The sequence below is a fragment of the Sarcophilus harrisii genome, chromosome 2, assembly GCF_902635505.1.
Source record: "Sarcophilus harrisii chromosome 2, mSarHar1.11, whole genome shotgun sequence".
NCBI lineage: Eukaryota > Metazoa > Chordata > Mammalia > Dasyuromorphia > Dasyuridae > Sarcophilus > Sarcophilus harrisii.
The window spans coordinates 432,484,841-432,500,231 of NC_045427.1; the positions used below are offsets into that span (position 1 = coordinate 432,484,841).

The 15,391-nt window shown below is 36.4% G+C and overlaps 1 protein-coding gene across 1 annotated transcript; it reads right to left on the bottom strand.

Moving 5' to 3' along the window:
• Window positions 1-1,646: 1,646 nt before the first annotated feature.
• BPIFA2 (BPI fold containing family A member 2) lies at window positions 1,647-13,466 on the bottom strand. Its single transcript, XM_031949519.1, has 9 exons — window positions 13,422-13,466; window positions 12,102-12,247; window positions 9,657-9,798; window positions 8,775-8,882; window positions 7,771-7,926; window positions 7,019-7,100; window positions 3,537-3,600; window positions 2,375-2,453; window positions 1,647-1,876 (listed from the first exon to the last, which is right to left on the bottom strand). The coding sequence occupies exons 2-8, from the start codon at window positions 12,232-12,234 to the stop codon at window positions 2,410-2,412; spliced, it is 729 nt and encodes a 242-aa protein (XP_031805379.1). The 5' UTR covers window positions 12,235-12,247; window positions 13,422-13,466; the 3' UTR covers window positions 1,647-1,876; window positions 2,375-2,409.
• Window positions 13,467-15,391: the final 1,925 nt, after the last annotated feature.

The following is a 15,391-nucleotide window of genomic DNA, read 5'->3' on the forward strand; positions in this document are numbered from 1 at the left end:
AATGCTTCTTAAAAATTATATTCAAGGGATAGCTAAGTGGTGCCATTTAACACTTCCTAGCTGTGTGACCCTGGACAAGTCACTTAACTCCAATTGCCTCGGGGGGGGGAGAGAGAGAGAGAGAGAGAGAGAGAGAGAGAGAGAGAGAAAGAGAGAAAGAAATGATATTTCACGTTGTGAAATGAGGAACTATACCCAAAGGGCTATCAAACTGTATATACTCTTTGACCCAGCAGTGCCATTACTGAGTCTATATCTCAAGGAAAACACAAAGGAGAGAAAAGGCCCCACATGTGCAAAAATGTTTGTTGCAGCTCTTTTTGTGGCGGCAAAGAATTGGAAAATGAGTAGATGCCCATCAATTGGGGACTGACTGAACAAGTTGTAGTATATGAAGGTAATGGGATATTATTGTTCTATAAAAAGTGAACAATCTGATTTTTAAAAGGTTTAGAAAGATTTACATGAACCTCTGCTGAACAAAACAAGCAGAACCAGAAATACATTGTACATAGTAATGGTAAGAATGTATGATGATCAACTATGAAAGATTTGTTTCTTTTCAGTGGTTCAGTGATCCAAGGCAATCCTAATAAAATTTGGAAAGAGTGATGCTAAGTGAAATAAGTAGAACCAAGAGAACATTGTACACAGCAACAACAAGATAATATGATGATCAACTCTGATGGATTTGGCTCTTTTTGACAATGAGGTGATGCAGGCCAATTCCAATAGACTTGTGATCGAGAGATCACATCCAGAGAGGGGACTGAATGTGGATCATAGCATAGTATTTTCGTCTTTTTGTTATTGTTTGCTTGCTTTTTTCTCATTTTTTCCCCTTTTTTGATCTGATTTTTCTTATGTAGCATGATAAATGTGGAAATTTGTTTAGAAGAATTGCACCTATTTAACCTATATTGACTTACTTGCTGTCTAGGGGAGGGGGGAAGAGAGGGAAAAAAATTTCTAACACAAGATTTTTCAAGGGTGAATGTTGAAAATTATCTTTGCATGTGTTTTGAAAATAGAAAGCTATTATTTTTTAATAATACTCCATGTTTCAACTCTGAGACTTTATGCTACCTGACCCTCACACCTGGAATGTTCTTCATTTATACCTCTACCTCCTGATTTTCATGCCTTTCTTCAAGATTCACTTCAAATCCTGCCTTCTAGGGAGTCCTTTTCTGGATCTAACTCTGCTACTGTCTTCCCTATGAAATGACAAATCATAAGAGCCAGCCTCCCTTTTCATCTTCACCATACTCAGTCTCTGTCCCACAGGCCATGGAAATATATGTTTGGCTTTATGTCTGCTTCACAACTGTTCCAGTTTTTTGAAGGAACTCATATATTTCTCTCTTTAGATGTTGAATTTATGAAACTTTCAAATAATTCCAGAACTTTAGAACTGGAATTATATTTTATGCTTATAAGTCTAATACCTTCTATTTATATATGGGGAAATTAAGGCCCAAAAGGATTGTCCACAGTTCCATAAGAATATAGGGATAAATGTGGGCCTACTCCACTTCCAGTTAGATGTTCTCCCACTATACTTCTGAGTCCAAGAGCCTTTCTCCTTCAGGTAGATCTGTACTTTGGTCCTCACATTCAAGAATATGACACAGATGAAGTGCATTGAAAAGAATTATTTTTATTTGCAGGGAAATAAAACAAATACAGTACCCACCATTCACAAAGAGAATTCCAGTTTAAGAAACAGAATAGAAGGAGATAGTCCCTGAGGATACCCAGCAAGAGACCCATGGATTACTAAATCCAAAACTCAGTTTAAACTGAGTGACTTCAAAGACATCTCATCTATGGACTGGATTATAAGAGAACTCATCAAACATAAGAGAACATGAACCTGTAATGAGAAAGAAAAAAAAGGTATTTTATAATAACATTAACATTACCATTACATCCTAATCTCTGTATGGGTTTGGTAGTCTATTTGTGCCTAGGTTCATTCTTCAATTTATGTCCATTGCCTGTATTCCAAGAAGGCCCAGATTCAGGAATTATGCTGTGGCTGAGTTAAAAACTAATTTTTTTCCTGGGCTCTAGGCTTAGTCAGTCTATAACTAAATTCAAGGCTTAGCCTGTAGCAAAAAATTAGGGTAAGACCGGGGCCAAAGATAAAAACTGATCTGTGAGTAGGATTAAGGCTCATTCTATAGCTGTGAAATAAAGACACTAATGGATTCATAGCAAAATGGAACCCTGACCTCATTTGCTCTAACTATGGGACCAACTAGCCAGAAATTCTGACCACCACTATGATGAGAGATGAAGACTATATGGTTCCTTGAGAGGAAGGGCCTTTCTTCTTCAGGATTTTGTGAAGAAAGTAAAGTATTCTTACTTGTTAGGTGGGTTAGATTAAGGTACTCATCAGCGTTAAATCGCGGGGGCCTGCACAGGTTTCTCAGTTTTAAGGTGGTCTAAAAGAAAACACAGAATGTAGATCTAATTCTCTGACAATAGAAGGAAATTAATTGACAGAGCTACAGTAGCCCTACAGCCTGGTTTAAGGAGAAAGTCTGGGTGCAAACAATCAAAACTTCTAAAAAATCAGTTAGTCTTTTACCAGTAAAAGCTCTCTATTATTCTTATTCTCTCTCTCTCTCTCTCTCTCTCTCTCTCTCTCTCTCTCTCTCTCTCTCTCTCTCTCTCTCTCTCTCTCTCTGTCTCTGTCTCTCTCTCTCTCTCTCTCTCTCTCCTCTTTCTCTCTCTTTCTCTCATTAAATACAGGCAAGGAAGAAATAGGATTACAGAAGTTAAATACAGATCAGAACAAAACTACCATCTGGTTCAACTCCTGATACCCATAAAGAGATTTTAACAGCAGCACTTTGATAAATCTTCAAGTACTACAGATAAAAGAATCATTGTTATTACTACCATTTAACAACACAGGAGTTAGGGATTTGTCTTTGGCCAAGGTTGGGGCTACTGAAATCTAACATGAAATAGCAAAAGGCTAACTGACATGGGATGGAATCTATGCCCCACAGAGTCTGTCCCATCCCCAACAAACTCAAAATGCATAGCTAAAAATGGGATTTTCTATGTCCATCACTCTCTATATTCCAAATCTATTTTCCCACCTTCCTTCCATCTGTCCCTTTTTCTTCTTTTTTCCTTCCTTTCTTTCTTCCTTCTTCCTTACTAACTTCCTTCTTTTCATTTTTCCTTCCTTCCTTCCTTCCTTTCTTCACCAAACACTGAATTCACCCATCCTCATATCATGAATATTTCAGCTAAAACCACCAAATACATATGGCATTTCCCACATTTTGAGGCTCAATCTCCCAAATTGTTCCATTATATTATCAATAACACTTTAACACTTTAGCCTGGCTTTTGATAACTGGTGACACTATAGGAGCAGGATAAGAATGATTGACCAGACTCCTATGGGAAAGAGGACAGAGACAAGATAAAGCGAACTTCAATATTTGGCTTCTGCAATCTCTGATCAGAACTTTAAAAAAGGACAAGAAAAGTATCAAGATGAAACTTACTTATCAAATTCTGAACTTTCTGGACGTCCATGAGGTTTGCATAGCTCCCCAAAAGAGGACAGATCTACAAGACAGAACACATGGTGAGTAGTATACATGGACAGAAAATAATTATAATAACCATAATAATTTGATGGATTTTTTAAATGCATATTTGCTTGTAGTTGACTAAGTTGACTAAGCATTATCCTTCAAACCATCTTTGAGATAGTACAAGAATTTTTATACTAATTTTATAAAGATTTTATAAAGAAAATGTAAAGGAACTAGCCTTCGGTTAGACAGCTAGTAAGGCTCAGATTTGATTTCTGAACCAAGCTCTTCAGATTCAAAATCCAATGTACATATGTGTATTTATATGTGTTTTTAGGTATATGTATTATGTAAGTATGCACAGGAGATAAGATACAAGACCTTAAGCTACCTTAAGGGGGAACAATTCTGTTCCTCTCCTAAGGCTTTGGAGTGACCTACAGATATTGTCATTTTCAGAAAAAAAAAAAAGTGAGAGTAGCAGGTAGCATCTATAACAGGGATAATTTCAAAGCAGTATGGAGAAGCAGCACTTGAGTCCTACATGATAAGGTTTTTGGGAGCATAAGACATTCATCAGACCTAAAAGAAAATATATACACAGACTATGGTGGGCTAGCCTTTCCTTGGCAAAGGGTACAAGAATAGCAGCTGCTAAAGGAAAATGCTAGTAGTACAGTGGAGCGCCAGTCCTGAAGTCAAAAATACTCATTTCCTGAATTCAAATCTAGTCTTACTAGCTGTGTGATCCTGAGCAAATCACTTAATCCTAGCTGCCTCAGTTCCTCATCTATAAAATGAGCTGGAGAAGGAAACAGCACATGATTCCAATACCTTTGTCAAGAAAACCCCAAATGGAGTCACAAAGAGTTGGACTTGATAACAAACAACTAAGCAAAAGCAAAGGGTCATGCTGATATCTCTGAAGGATCACCATTTTCCTAATCTCCCAGATTTATGCCATGAAGTCATTCTTGGCTCCACCTTTTCTCCCCTCCATACCCCAGAAAATCCTGTCCTATTTTTATCCACAGTATATCTTTCATTCATTCCCACCTCTCTACTCTCTTACTACCCTCTAAATTCAAGTCCTCATCATTTCTGCTCACATGATCAATGGTAAACTCTCTGAGTTCATATTCTTGCCTGCAGGCTTTCCCTTCACTCATCCATTCTGTTCACCTTCTGAGAGTGAGCTTCATAATGTATCACCCTAATCATGGCACTTCCCTGCTCAAAATTTCCAGCAATTTCTATTAGTTGTTGTTCAGTCATTTTAGTCATGTCTGTGTTTTCATGACCCCATCTGAAGTTTTCTTGGCAGAGATATTTTGCTAGTTCCTTCTCTAATACAGTCTCAGTCTGGTTGCAATCTACTTGAACAGCCTTAACTCACAGTATTCCTTCTGATATATAGTTATCCCTTCCACATCAAGGGGGTTAAAAGCATCCCCATGATCTGGAAAATCCACACAAAATTTATTTGCCCTCTCTTTATATCATACAAGTCTAAATTATTATACTATTAAAAGACATATTAAAAGATAAAATATGTTGGTACTATATAGTATGTACATATATTTTATCTATTTCTGAGTTACTGAACTTTTTTTGTATTGTCTGCTGGCCTTTGCATGTTTTTATGGTTTCTGCAAAACTCCCCAAAAAGTTCCCTTTTAATTTCTTATGCCATCTCATGATATGTCAAGGAAAGGGACGTGGAAGGATAAATGTACTAGACATATTTGAAGGTCTTCCATATATATATATATATATATATATATATATATATATATATATATATATATGTATGTATTTGACTAAATAAAAGAAGAGATTCTTTGCCTCAATTGCTAGCTAACCTGAATCTGTGAACGGGTGTGGCCTCAGTCAGATTGAGACCTATGGAAGACTTTAGCTTAAAAAAACCAAGGTCTCCCATTGTGTTCAGGGCCATCTCCAGTCATCCTGATTTATAGCTGGCTATTGAACCGAGATGGTTCTGAAGGGGAAAGTGAGTCAGGTGACCTTGCACACCCTCCCTTACTTAAATCCAATTCACCTAATGTCATGGTCTTCTTCAAGAATGAAGAACAAACAACAACAGGTATTGTTCTACCCAATTCTATTCCTGCTTTCTTCAACCTCTGGAATTATAAATGCTGTTCTCTATGCCTAGCTAGTATTCTTTTTTTAGTAGTATTTTATTTTTCCAAATATATGTAAAGAGAGTTTTCAACATTCATTTTTACAAAACTTTATGTTCTAAATTTTACTCCCTCCCACCCTTACCTACCTCCTCCCCAAGACAAGAAGTAATCTGATTTAGGTTAAATATGTACAAAGATTGTATTTTTTCCTTCCAACCCCATTTCAAGTAAAATTGATTTTTCCCTTCTAAATTTTGGATAGCATTTTACCTGAACAGCTTTTCTATCCCAAATTCCCTTCTTTACCTCTTATCACAGTGGTAGAAACATAGAAATATATTTAGATATATAGATAATAGAAAGATATATGCATGCCACATCTCATCTACCCAATAGATTGTAAATTCCTTGATGAAATGGACCATGACATTTTTTATCTCTGTATCCCTAGCATAGACCACAAGGTTCTTGGTATTACTAGTTAGTAAAATGTTTATTGAATTTAATACCCAAGCCATCCTGATCTCAGATCAAGTAAAAACAAAAATTGGTCTAATTAAAAGAGATAAGGAAGGGCACTATATCTTGCTAAAGGGTAGCATAAATAATGAAGCAATATCAATATTAAACATATATGCACCAAGTGGTGTAGCATCTAAATTCTTAAAAGAGAAATTAAGAGAGCTGCAAGAAGAAATAGATAGCAAAACTATAATAGTGGGAGATCTCAACCTTGCACTCTCAGAATTAGATAAATCAAATCACAAAATAAATAAGAAAGAAGTCAAAGAGGTAAATAGAATACTAGAAAAGTTAGATATGATAGACCTCTGGAGAAAACAAAATGGAGACAGAAAGGAGTACACTTTCTTTTCAGCAGTTCATGGAACCTATACAAAAATAGACCATATATTAGGACATAAAAACCTCAAACTCAAATGCAGTAAGGCAGAAATAGTGAATGCATCCTTTTCAGACCACGATGCAATAAAAATTACACTCAACAAAAAGCCAGGGGAAAGTAGACCAAAAAATAATTGGAAACTAAATAATCTCATACTAAAGAATGATTGGGTGAAACAGCAAATCATAGACATAATTAATAACTTCACCCAAGAAAATGACAATAATGAGACATCATATCAAAATGTGTGGGATGCAGCCAAAGTGGTAATAAGGGGAAATTTCATATCTCTAGAGGCTTACTTGCATAAAGAAGAGAAAGAGAAGGTCAACGAATTGGGCTTACAACTAAAAATGCTAGAATTTAATACCCAGAAGAAAATACTCAGGACCTACCTTTTTCAGCATTACAGAAGGAATTAATTTCTTTATAATAGCATCTAACTTCTCTGCTATACGAGCCTGCAAACTTGCAGAACTAATAAAAAGAGAAAGTGAGACATAACAGTGTTAGGAGTCATCCACTGAATATACCCATAGGCAGACCTGATGCCAAAAAGTCCATTGACTGAAGACTTCAAAGAAGGTTGTTAGCAATACAAATAACAAATCACCAATGAACTTTTAAAGAACAATGTCAGAACCACAGATGTTAAATGGACCAGAGCATCCAGAGCCATCAGACATCTTAAACAGGACCTTGCTGATAAGAGCAGTTAGCAATTATATCACATGGCTTTAAATTTGCTGAACGTTCTCACTATTCTTTCTTCATGTAGGATCTTGCTTGAGTTTCACATTAGCTTTGGAGGAAAGCAAATCCTATCTTATGAGGAGGGGAACTGAGGCAAAGTGAGTTCATACCGGTCACAGTCACATGGCATGGCAGGATGGTGAGGTCAATGCCTAGTACCCTAGCTTCTCTGTTCTATATCATTCTCTTCACTCCTTACTCTTCCTTTCTCCCATCAAAATCTGCTCTCACAAAAATAACTAAGACCCAGAAGGGAGAGAAACCAAGATCAGTGTTGGGGATGGAAGAATAAGAAACAAACAGAATTGTAAACTTATGAACAAGGCTCTGTTCCTCTCCTACTTTAACCCCAAATGACAGAAACAAAATCTAACAAATGAAAAATAATGCTCACCTATCCAAAATAGTTATCTTTATAGTGGTTTGGTCAACTAAACATTCTCCAAGGGTCACTTTGGGAAGACCAGTCTTGTCATCAGTCACAATTTTGAGTTGGAGAAGGACATCCAGATTAGCCTGTGCTTTGATAAGATCTGAGGCCAAAGGATTTCTGGGGAAAAAATAGAATTATTGAGACACAGGACCCACAGGTTTATATCTTCTCCATTCTTTCCTTCACCCATAAGTTTACATCACCATATCATTATCTGAATTCATATATTTCCCTTAGAACATAATCCTTCTCTCTAAAATCAAGGGATTGGATTAGGTGGCCCTTATCAAAAACTGGTTTTATTTGCTTTGATTATAATTGATGATTCTTTTAACAATACATAATGCCATACAAAATTTTAATGTGACTCATTCTCCACATTTGCATAAAAAGTTTACACTATTAATTATAATCAAAGCAAATGAAGCTAGTTTTTGATAGGGGCCTAATCTCATAAAATGTCAAAAGTAGGAGGTCTCCTGAAGACTACTTAATCTGACCTCCTGATTTTAGAGAGAAGAAATATTTTCTTTACCCACAAGTTTATATTATTTATATCAGTTTCCCATTGTGCTCATCCATATTTTCCTTAACCTGTAGAAATCCTTTACTTACTTTACATTACTTAATCCTTTTTCATGGGATAATGATAGTTCACATTGAAATATTTCTTAGCATTAGTAATTATGAGAGGGTCCTCACTTATAACTAGAATAAATGAGACCAATTTAAAGGAAAGGTCCAAATTTGACTGAATATTGATCTGGGAGGCATCTGAGAAGCCAGCCTACTTCAGTACCCTCACTTTAGGAGGAAGACTAAGCCCCAGAGACAAGAAATCATTTACCTAAAATGACAAATAAGTTAGAAACAAAACAACTAAAGTTCTTTAATTCTCTAACCCCAAGCCAGGACTCCACAGTGCCGTCACCCATGAAATCTCTTGTTTCCCAATGTGCACTCACAGTTTCAAGGTAATTGCTGCACTAACAGGCAGTCTGAGCTGGAGACTGTTGCCATCAGCACTCAATTCAGGTTTGATGTTCAGATATGCTATGTCCTCAATCTTTAACCTGCACAGACACCAAGGAAGTCATTACATGCCATTCTTTTCTGAGAAAAGCATTTGAAGACAAGAAAACAATATGAGACAGAAGAAAGACTGTCAAATCTCAAAACTAGAATTACTCTTAATTATCAACAAGGTGAATTTTTTTGAGAGGTTTTCATAATTATTTCATTATAATTGATTTCTTTTTAATTCTGTGTATTTTATTTAGCTAATTAAAGATATCATTCTGAAAAGGCTGCCACTGGTGTCCATCACTCAAAAAAGGCCAAAGTCTAATCCAAAACCATAATTGTATATAAGAAAAAAATTATAAATTAGAAAGGTCGTGTCTGACTCTTTGTGACCCAATTTGGAGTTTTCTTGGAAAGATACTAGAGTGGTTTGTCATTTCTTTCTCCAGTTCATCTTATAAATGAGGAAACTGAGGCAGAGTTAAGTGACTTGCCAGGGTCACACAACTAGGCAGTATCTGAGGTCAAGTTTGAATTCAGTAAGATGAGTTTTCCTGATTTTAGTCCTGGCACTTTATCTACTGTACCATCTAGTTGTCTCAAGCCTTAGCCTCTGGTTTTCTATAATTTCCTTAACTTCTACTACATTCTCTATCCCATATTTATATCCTTCTTTTTTGAACGTTCCGGGGATTGAAGTGAGATGGAAACTATTGTGGTAGAATCTGTATGGAGATAGAATAGACTCAAACCCTACCCCCCCCACCAGGATCTCCTGTCTCTTTCTAAAAGGTTTCCATTAAGCCTAACGGGCCGAAACTTACCCCAAAAATGCTACAACTTTGGAGATGAAAGCATTAAGAGCTTTTCCAGAAAGTTTCTCAATATCACGTAATATAGTCCCCACAAGTTGTTCTAGGGAAATCTCCAGTTTGCTCATTTCATCAAAAAAATCATGACCAAGCACTGCAAATAAAACCAATCAAATAATCAATAAATATTTGTTGAACACCAACCACCTAGCAGGTAGGAAGAAGCAAAGCACAGATTAAAGAGGGAGCAGTGAAGAAATTAGAAGCAGGTTACTCCAAGAGACTCAGATTAGAAAAATTGAACGAATTTTCTGCCTTGATAGAAGAAATGGATAGGGAAATGAGTGTTTCAGAAAATGTGTAGAAACTAAAGGCAATTGAAAATACTTAAAGAGTTCACATTTCTTTGAGAAAAGGAACTGGGATTTGCTAGACTATATTGGAAACTGGGAACAAGAGTATCAATCATTCCAAATGCATGGACAGGCAATGGTAGGGCATCTGGGTGGCACTTAAACAGGGCACCAAGCCTGGAGTGAAGAAGACTTTTCTTTCTGGATTAAAATCCTGCCTCAGACACTTGCTAGTTTTGTGCTCCTAGAAAAGTCACTTAACCTTGTTTGCTTCCGTTTTCTCATCTGTAAAATGAGCTGGAGAAGGAAATGGCAAACAACTCCCAGATCTTTGCAAAAAGAATCAAGACACAGACGAACAACAGCAATACAGGGTACAATGGAAAGAGAATTAGAACTGGAGGAATCCTTCCTCTATCACTTATTACCTGGATGATGTTGGGCAAGTAACTTGGACTCTCTAGACCTGAATTTGCTGTTGTCAGTCATTTTCATTTGAGATCCCATTTGGATTTGGAAGGTTTATTGTTATTACTGTTGCTTGACAAAGATACTAGAGTGGTTTACTTTTCCAGTTCATTTTACAGAAGAGGAAACTGATAGATTAAGTGACTTATCTAGGATCACACAGCTAGTAAGTGTCTGAGGATGGGTTTGAATTCGGATCTTCTTGACTGTAGGTCTGGTGGTCTGTCCACTCTGCCATCCAGTTGGGCCAGACCTCAGTTTCCTATGAAAACTATGATCCTGTGATTAGATGGTTTCCAAAATTCTAATTCTAAATTCTTTTAACCTACACCTTAGCAGGCTGCTAATAGAGGAGAAATTACATTTTCTCTGGAGAAAATTTAAGTTCAATATTTTTATATTTAATCTGCAGTATTAAAATTTTCTCCATCACATTCTTAGTTCATATAATCAACAAAGCAATCAGTCAGGTCCTGATCTGTATGATTTGCAGATTTCGGAGTTTTAAGTGCTCACACTAATAAATTAAGAGTTGTCTTTCAACTCAAGAGTTCAATTCATATAACAGACTTGGGAGGGGAAAATGTCAATCTCTTCCAGAGAAAGAACCATGGAGATTAAATATGGATCACAATTCTGGGTTTTTTGTTTGTTTGTTTGTTTGTCTGGTGTTTTTATCTTTCTCATGTTTTCTTTCTCTTTTGGTCTGATTTTTCTTGTACAACATGACAAAGATGGAAAAATGTTTAAGAAAATTGCAAATATTTAACCTATATCAGTTTGCTGTCTTGAGGAGGAAGGAACCGTGGAACTAATAAAGAAAAATTTAGAACATGAAGGTTTACAAAAAATGATTGTTGAATACTATATTTGGGTATACTTGGAAAAATAAAATACAATTGGAAAAAAGGAGTTGCATTGGAGACAATTCCAGCACATTCTTGCTTACATCTTTTCCATTCTAAGATCTGATATATCTACCATTCTTTTCATTAATTGACAAGCATTTGTTAAGTGCTTACTATAGGCCAGGAACTATTTCAAGGGCTGGGGATAAAAAGAAAAGTAAAAACACAATCCCTCTTTCAGGGGGCTCACATTTTAAAGGAAAAGATAACATCAAAACAATTTGGTATGGGCAAGACATAGAGTAGATGAAAGACAACCACAAAGAGAAGGCACTAGCTTCTGGTCGAGACCAGGAAAAACCTAAGGATGGGACTTGAACTAAGCTTTGTTTTGTTTTTGCTGAGGCAATGGGGGTTAAGTGACTTGCCCAGGGTCACACAGCTAGGAAGTGCTAAGTGTCTGAGGTCACATTTGAACGCAGATCCTCCTGACTTCAGGGCTGGTGCTCTATCCGCTGTACCATTTAGCTGCCCATTGAACTGAGTTTTGAAGAAAAGTAGGAAGCCAGGAGACAAAGATTAATAGGAAGAGAGTTCCAGGCATAGAGGTCAGTCAATAAAAAGGTGTGTAATAGGGAGAATGATGCCTTAGAAAAGTCTGGTTGTTGGGTATGCACATAAGCAAGCATCATCCTTCAGCTGATGGTACCTGTTAGAATTGGAGCCGTGAGATGTGGTGGATAGAGTTGTCTATCCTGTGCCATTACCTGTCACTTCTATTGACTCACCTTGAACCTTGTCTTTCAGGATATCCAGGTCCTTATTTACCACAGCTGGCAAAATGCTGAGGGAATCTAGCAGGCAGCAGGAGGGGCCGATGAGCAGGCCACACAAGAGAGTGAGTCTCCAAAGAGAAAGCATCTTTAGGCTGTTCCTGCAGGGAGAGGGGAGAGGTTGTAAGCATCTGAGGACTGAATGGATATTACCTGTACCAACTGGGTATTCATAAGAAAAATTGTTACTTTTAGAGTACATTCCTCTAATTTTCACAGTCTTTTAAAGGAAGGAACCATGAAAAACAAGCATTTATGAAATGGTTACTATGCATCAGAACCTGAGCTAGATCCTAGGTCTACAAAGGCAAGAAAGAAACACTAATAAGATCCTAAGTTTAGAGATAAGAATGGGGGCCAGCCAGGTGATGCAGCGGACAGAGTGCCAGCCTCGGAGGCAGCCTCCAATGCTCCTCCAATGCAACCTCAGATACTTGACACTTACCAGCTGTGTGACCCTGGACAAGTCACTTAACCTCAGTTGCCTCATCAGAGGGGAAAAATGTGGTAAATAGAGGCATAGTGTTCTAGTCCAGCACTCATTTTACAAATAAGGAAAATCAGACTAAGAAAGTTTAACAGTTTTTCTCATAGTCACACAGATAATAAGTGAAAGACCTAGAATTTGATCCCAGGTCCTTTGACTCCACAATCAATATTCTTTCCATTGTCCTATGCTGCTTCCCAGAATTCTGGCTAATAGTAATATTAATAAATTTAATAATAATAACAACATTTGTATAGCACCTTAAGACTATCACGGTACTTAAATCATCTCATTCTACATTCTTAGACCTCATGGCAAGTAGTTGCTGTTACTATCCCCATTTTACAGATGAGGAAACTAAGACTGGCAGAGATGAAGTGACTTGTCCAGAACAAGTGGGTATATAATACATATATAAATATAAATAAAAGTATAACCAGTAAGAGTCAGAATTTCTTAGAACTGACAAGTTATTCAGAAATAATCTAGTTCACCTCTGATTTTACAGATGAGGAAACTAAATACCTGAAAAGTTAAGTGGATTGCCTAACATCACATTAGTTGCAAGAAATAGAGTCAGCATTTGTATCCAGTTCCTCTGACATTAGATCTAGTAGGTTTGCTGCTATGCTCACACTTTATTTCTGCAAAGAAGGAAACTTGTCCTTAGAAGAACAATGTTATGCATTGCATCAAGGACAAATAGAGAGCAAATCCCAATTATCCCCACTTTTTTGCCCCTACAAAGTTTCTCAGCAGTATTTTTGCCCCACACTCACAGGTTTTACCTGTTTCAGTGAGGATACTTGGATCCTTGTTCCTATTCTCTTCTGAGATCTCCTGAAAGCCTTGGGAAGGCAGCTGCTTTTATACAGTAGTATGAAGGGTGATGAAGGATGAGGGCCCACATGACTGGCTCTATGTCTGACTTCAGTAGTCTCCAAAGTAAATAATTATTGTATATGATGAGTAGTGAGGCAAGGGATTTGAATGTCATTAAGATACCTGGGATGAAGGCTCCTGCCAAGATCCATGGTACAATGGAAAGAAAAATTAGTTTGGAGCCACAGGAAGGGCATTTACATCCTGCCTCTGTCCCTTGTGACCCCAATGATCTTGGGCAAGCTATTTAGCCTCAACCTCCTTATTTGTAAAATGAAGGGCTTTACACAGGATGGTTTCTAACATCCCTTTTAGCTTTTAATCTATGGTCCTATGACTAAAGATGAGTATTTCATGTTTTAGTGTGTTTTGCATAGTTTCTTGCTACTAGACAAGGAGCTAGTTGTAGCTTATTGAATGGAAAGGAAGTCAAAAGATTATTGCCCCTAGATGATAATAGCCACCATGACTATACTATTCAAAGGTTTATAAAGCATTTTATCCAATGACAATCTTATGAGATAGGAAGCACTAATATTTTTATCCCCATGTTCCATTGGAGACCACATTGCATTTTAAATTATGACAACTGAAACTGAGAGAAGTAATTTGCCCAATATCACATATCTAATGAATGCTCAAATCAGAATTTGAACTCAAGGTTTGATTTCAAGTATAGGTTCCTCTGTATCAACACTGTTTCTGTAATATCAATTCTTATATTTTTTTTACTTTTTTCAGATTTTTAACATATATATTTTTACATTTTGGTTATTTGTTTTTAATAATCTTTTCTTTTTAAATTTTAAGTTGTAAATTCTCTTTCCCTCCCAAATCGTCTTATACGTATTTAAGAGGCAGAATGGTATGATATCAATTATATATGTGAAATCATGCAAAACATTTCCACATTAGCCAAAATTTTGAAAGCAAGAAAAATAAAGTGAGAAAATTATACTTCAATTTGTATTTAGAATTTATCAGTTCTCTCCCTAGAACTAGATAACATTTTTTATCATGAGTCTTTTGAAATGGTCTTGGATCATTGCATTGATCAAAGTGGCCAAGTCTTTCATCATTAAAATATTGTTGTTACTATGCATGATAAAGTTCTGGTTCTTCTTACGCCACTTTGCAACAGATCATCTAGATCTTGCCATGTTTTTTTCCTGAAACCACCCCTCTTGTCATTTCTTTCAGCACAGTAGTACTCCACAACCATATACCACACTTTGACTATATCCTCAATTCCTCAATTTCCAACTCTTTGCCACCAGATGTTTTATATATGTGCATATATATGAGCTGTTATAAATATTTTTGTACATATAGTTGTTTTTCTTTCTTTTTCACCTCTTTAAGATACATATAGACCTAGTATCAGTATTACTGATTCAAAGGGTATGCAGAATTTTAGAATCCTTCAGGCATAGTTCTAAATTATTCTCCAAAATAATTGAGCCAGTTCACGATTCCACCAGCAGTTCATTAATGTATCTATTTTTCCCTCGTGTTCTCCAATATTTGTCATTTCTCATATGTGTGAGATAGTATCTCAGAGTTATCATAATTTCTGTTTTTTTAATCAATAGTGATTTAGAACACTTTTTTCATATGACTGGAGAGAGCTTTTGGTTTATTTAAAAAAAAACACCTATTTAAATCTTTTGATCATTTAGCAAAGATACTGGAGTAGTTTGCTAGTTCTCTAGTTCACTTTATAGATGAAGAAACTGAAGGAAGCAGAGTTAAGTGACCCAGTATTATATGGCTAATGTGTCTGAGCCTAGATTTAAAGTAAAAAAAGATGAGTCTTCCTGACTTCAGGTCCAGGGTTCTAATTACTGAGTACCATATTCAGAAAACATTTGAGAAA

Coding starts and splice junctions, on each gene's coding strand:
- BPIFA2 (XM_031949519.1), bottom strand. CDS start 12,234: ATGCTTTCTCTTTGGAGACTCACTCTCTTGTGTGGCCTGCTCATCGGC. Junction 3,601..7,018: donor CTTCTGTAATGCTGAAAAAG/GTAGGTCCTGAG, acceptor TCTGTCTTGTAG/ATCTGTCCTCTTTTGGGGAG. Junction 2,454..3,536: donor GAAAGTTCAGAATTTGATAA/GTAAGTTTCATC, acceptor GTTTTCTTTTAG/ACCACCTTAAAACTGAGAAA.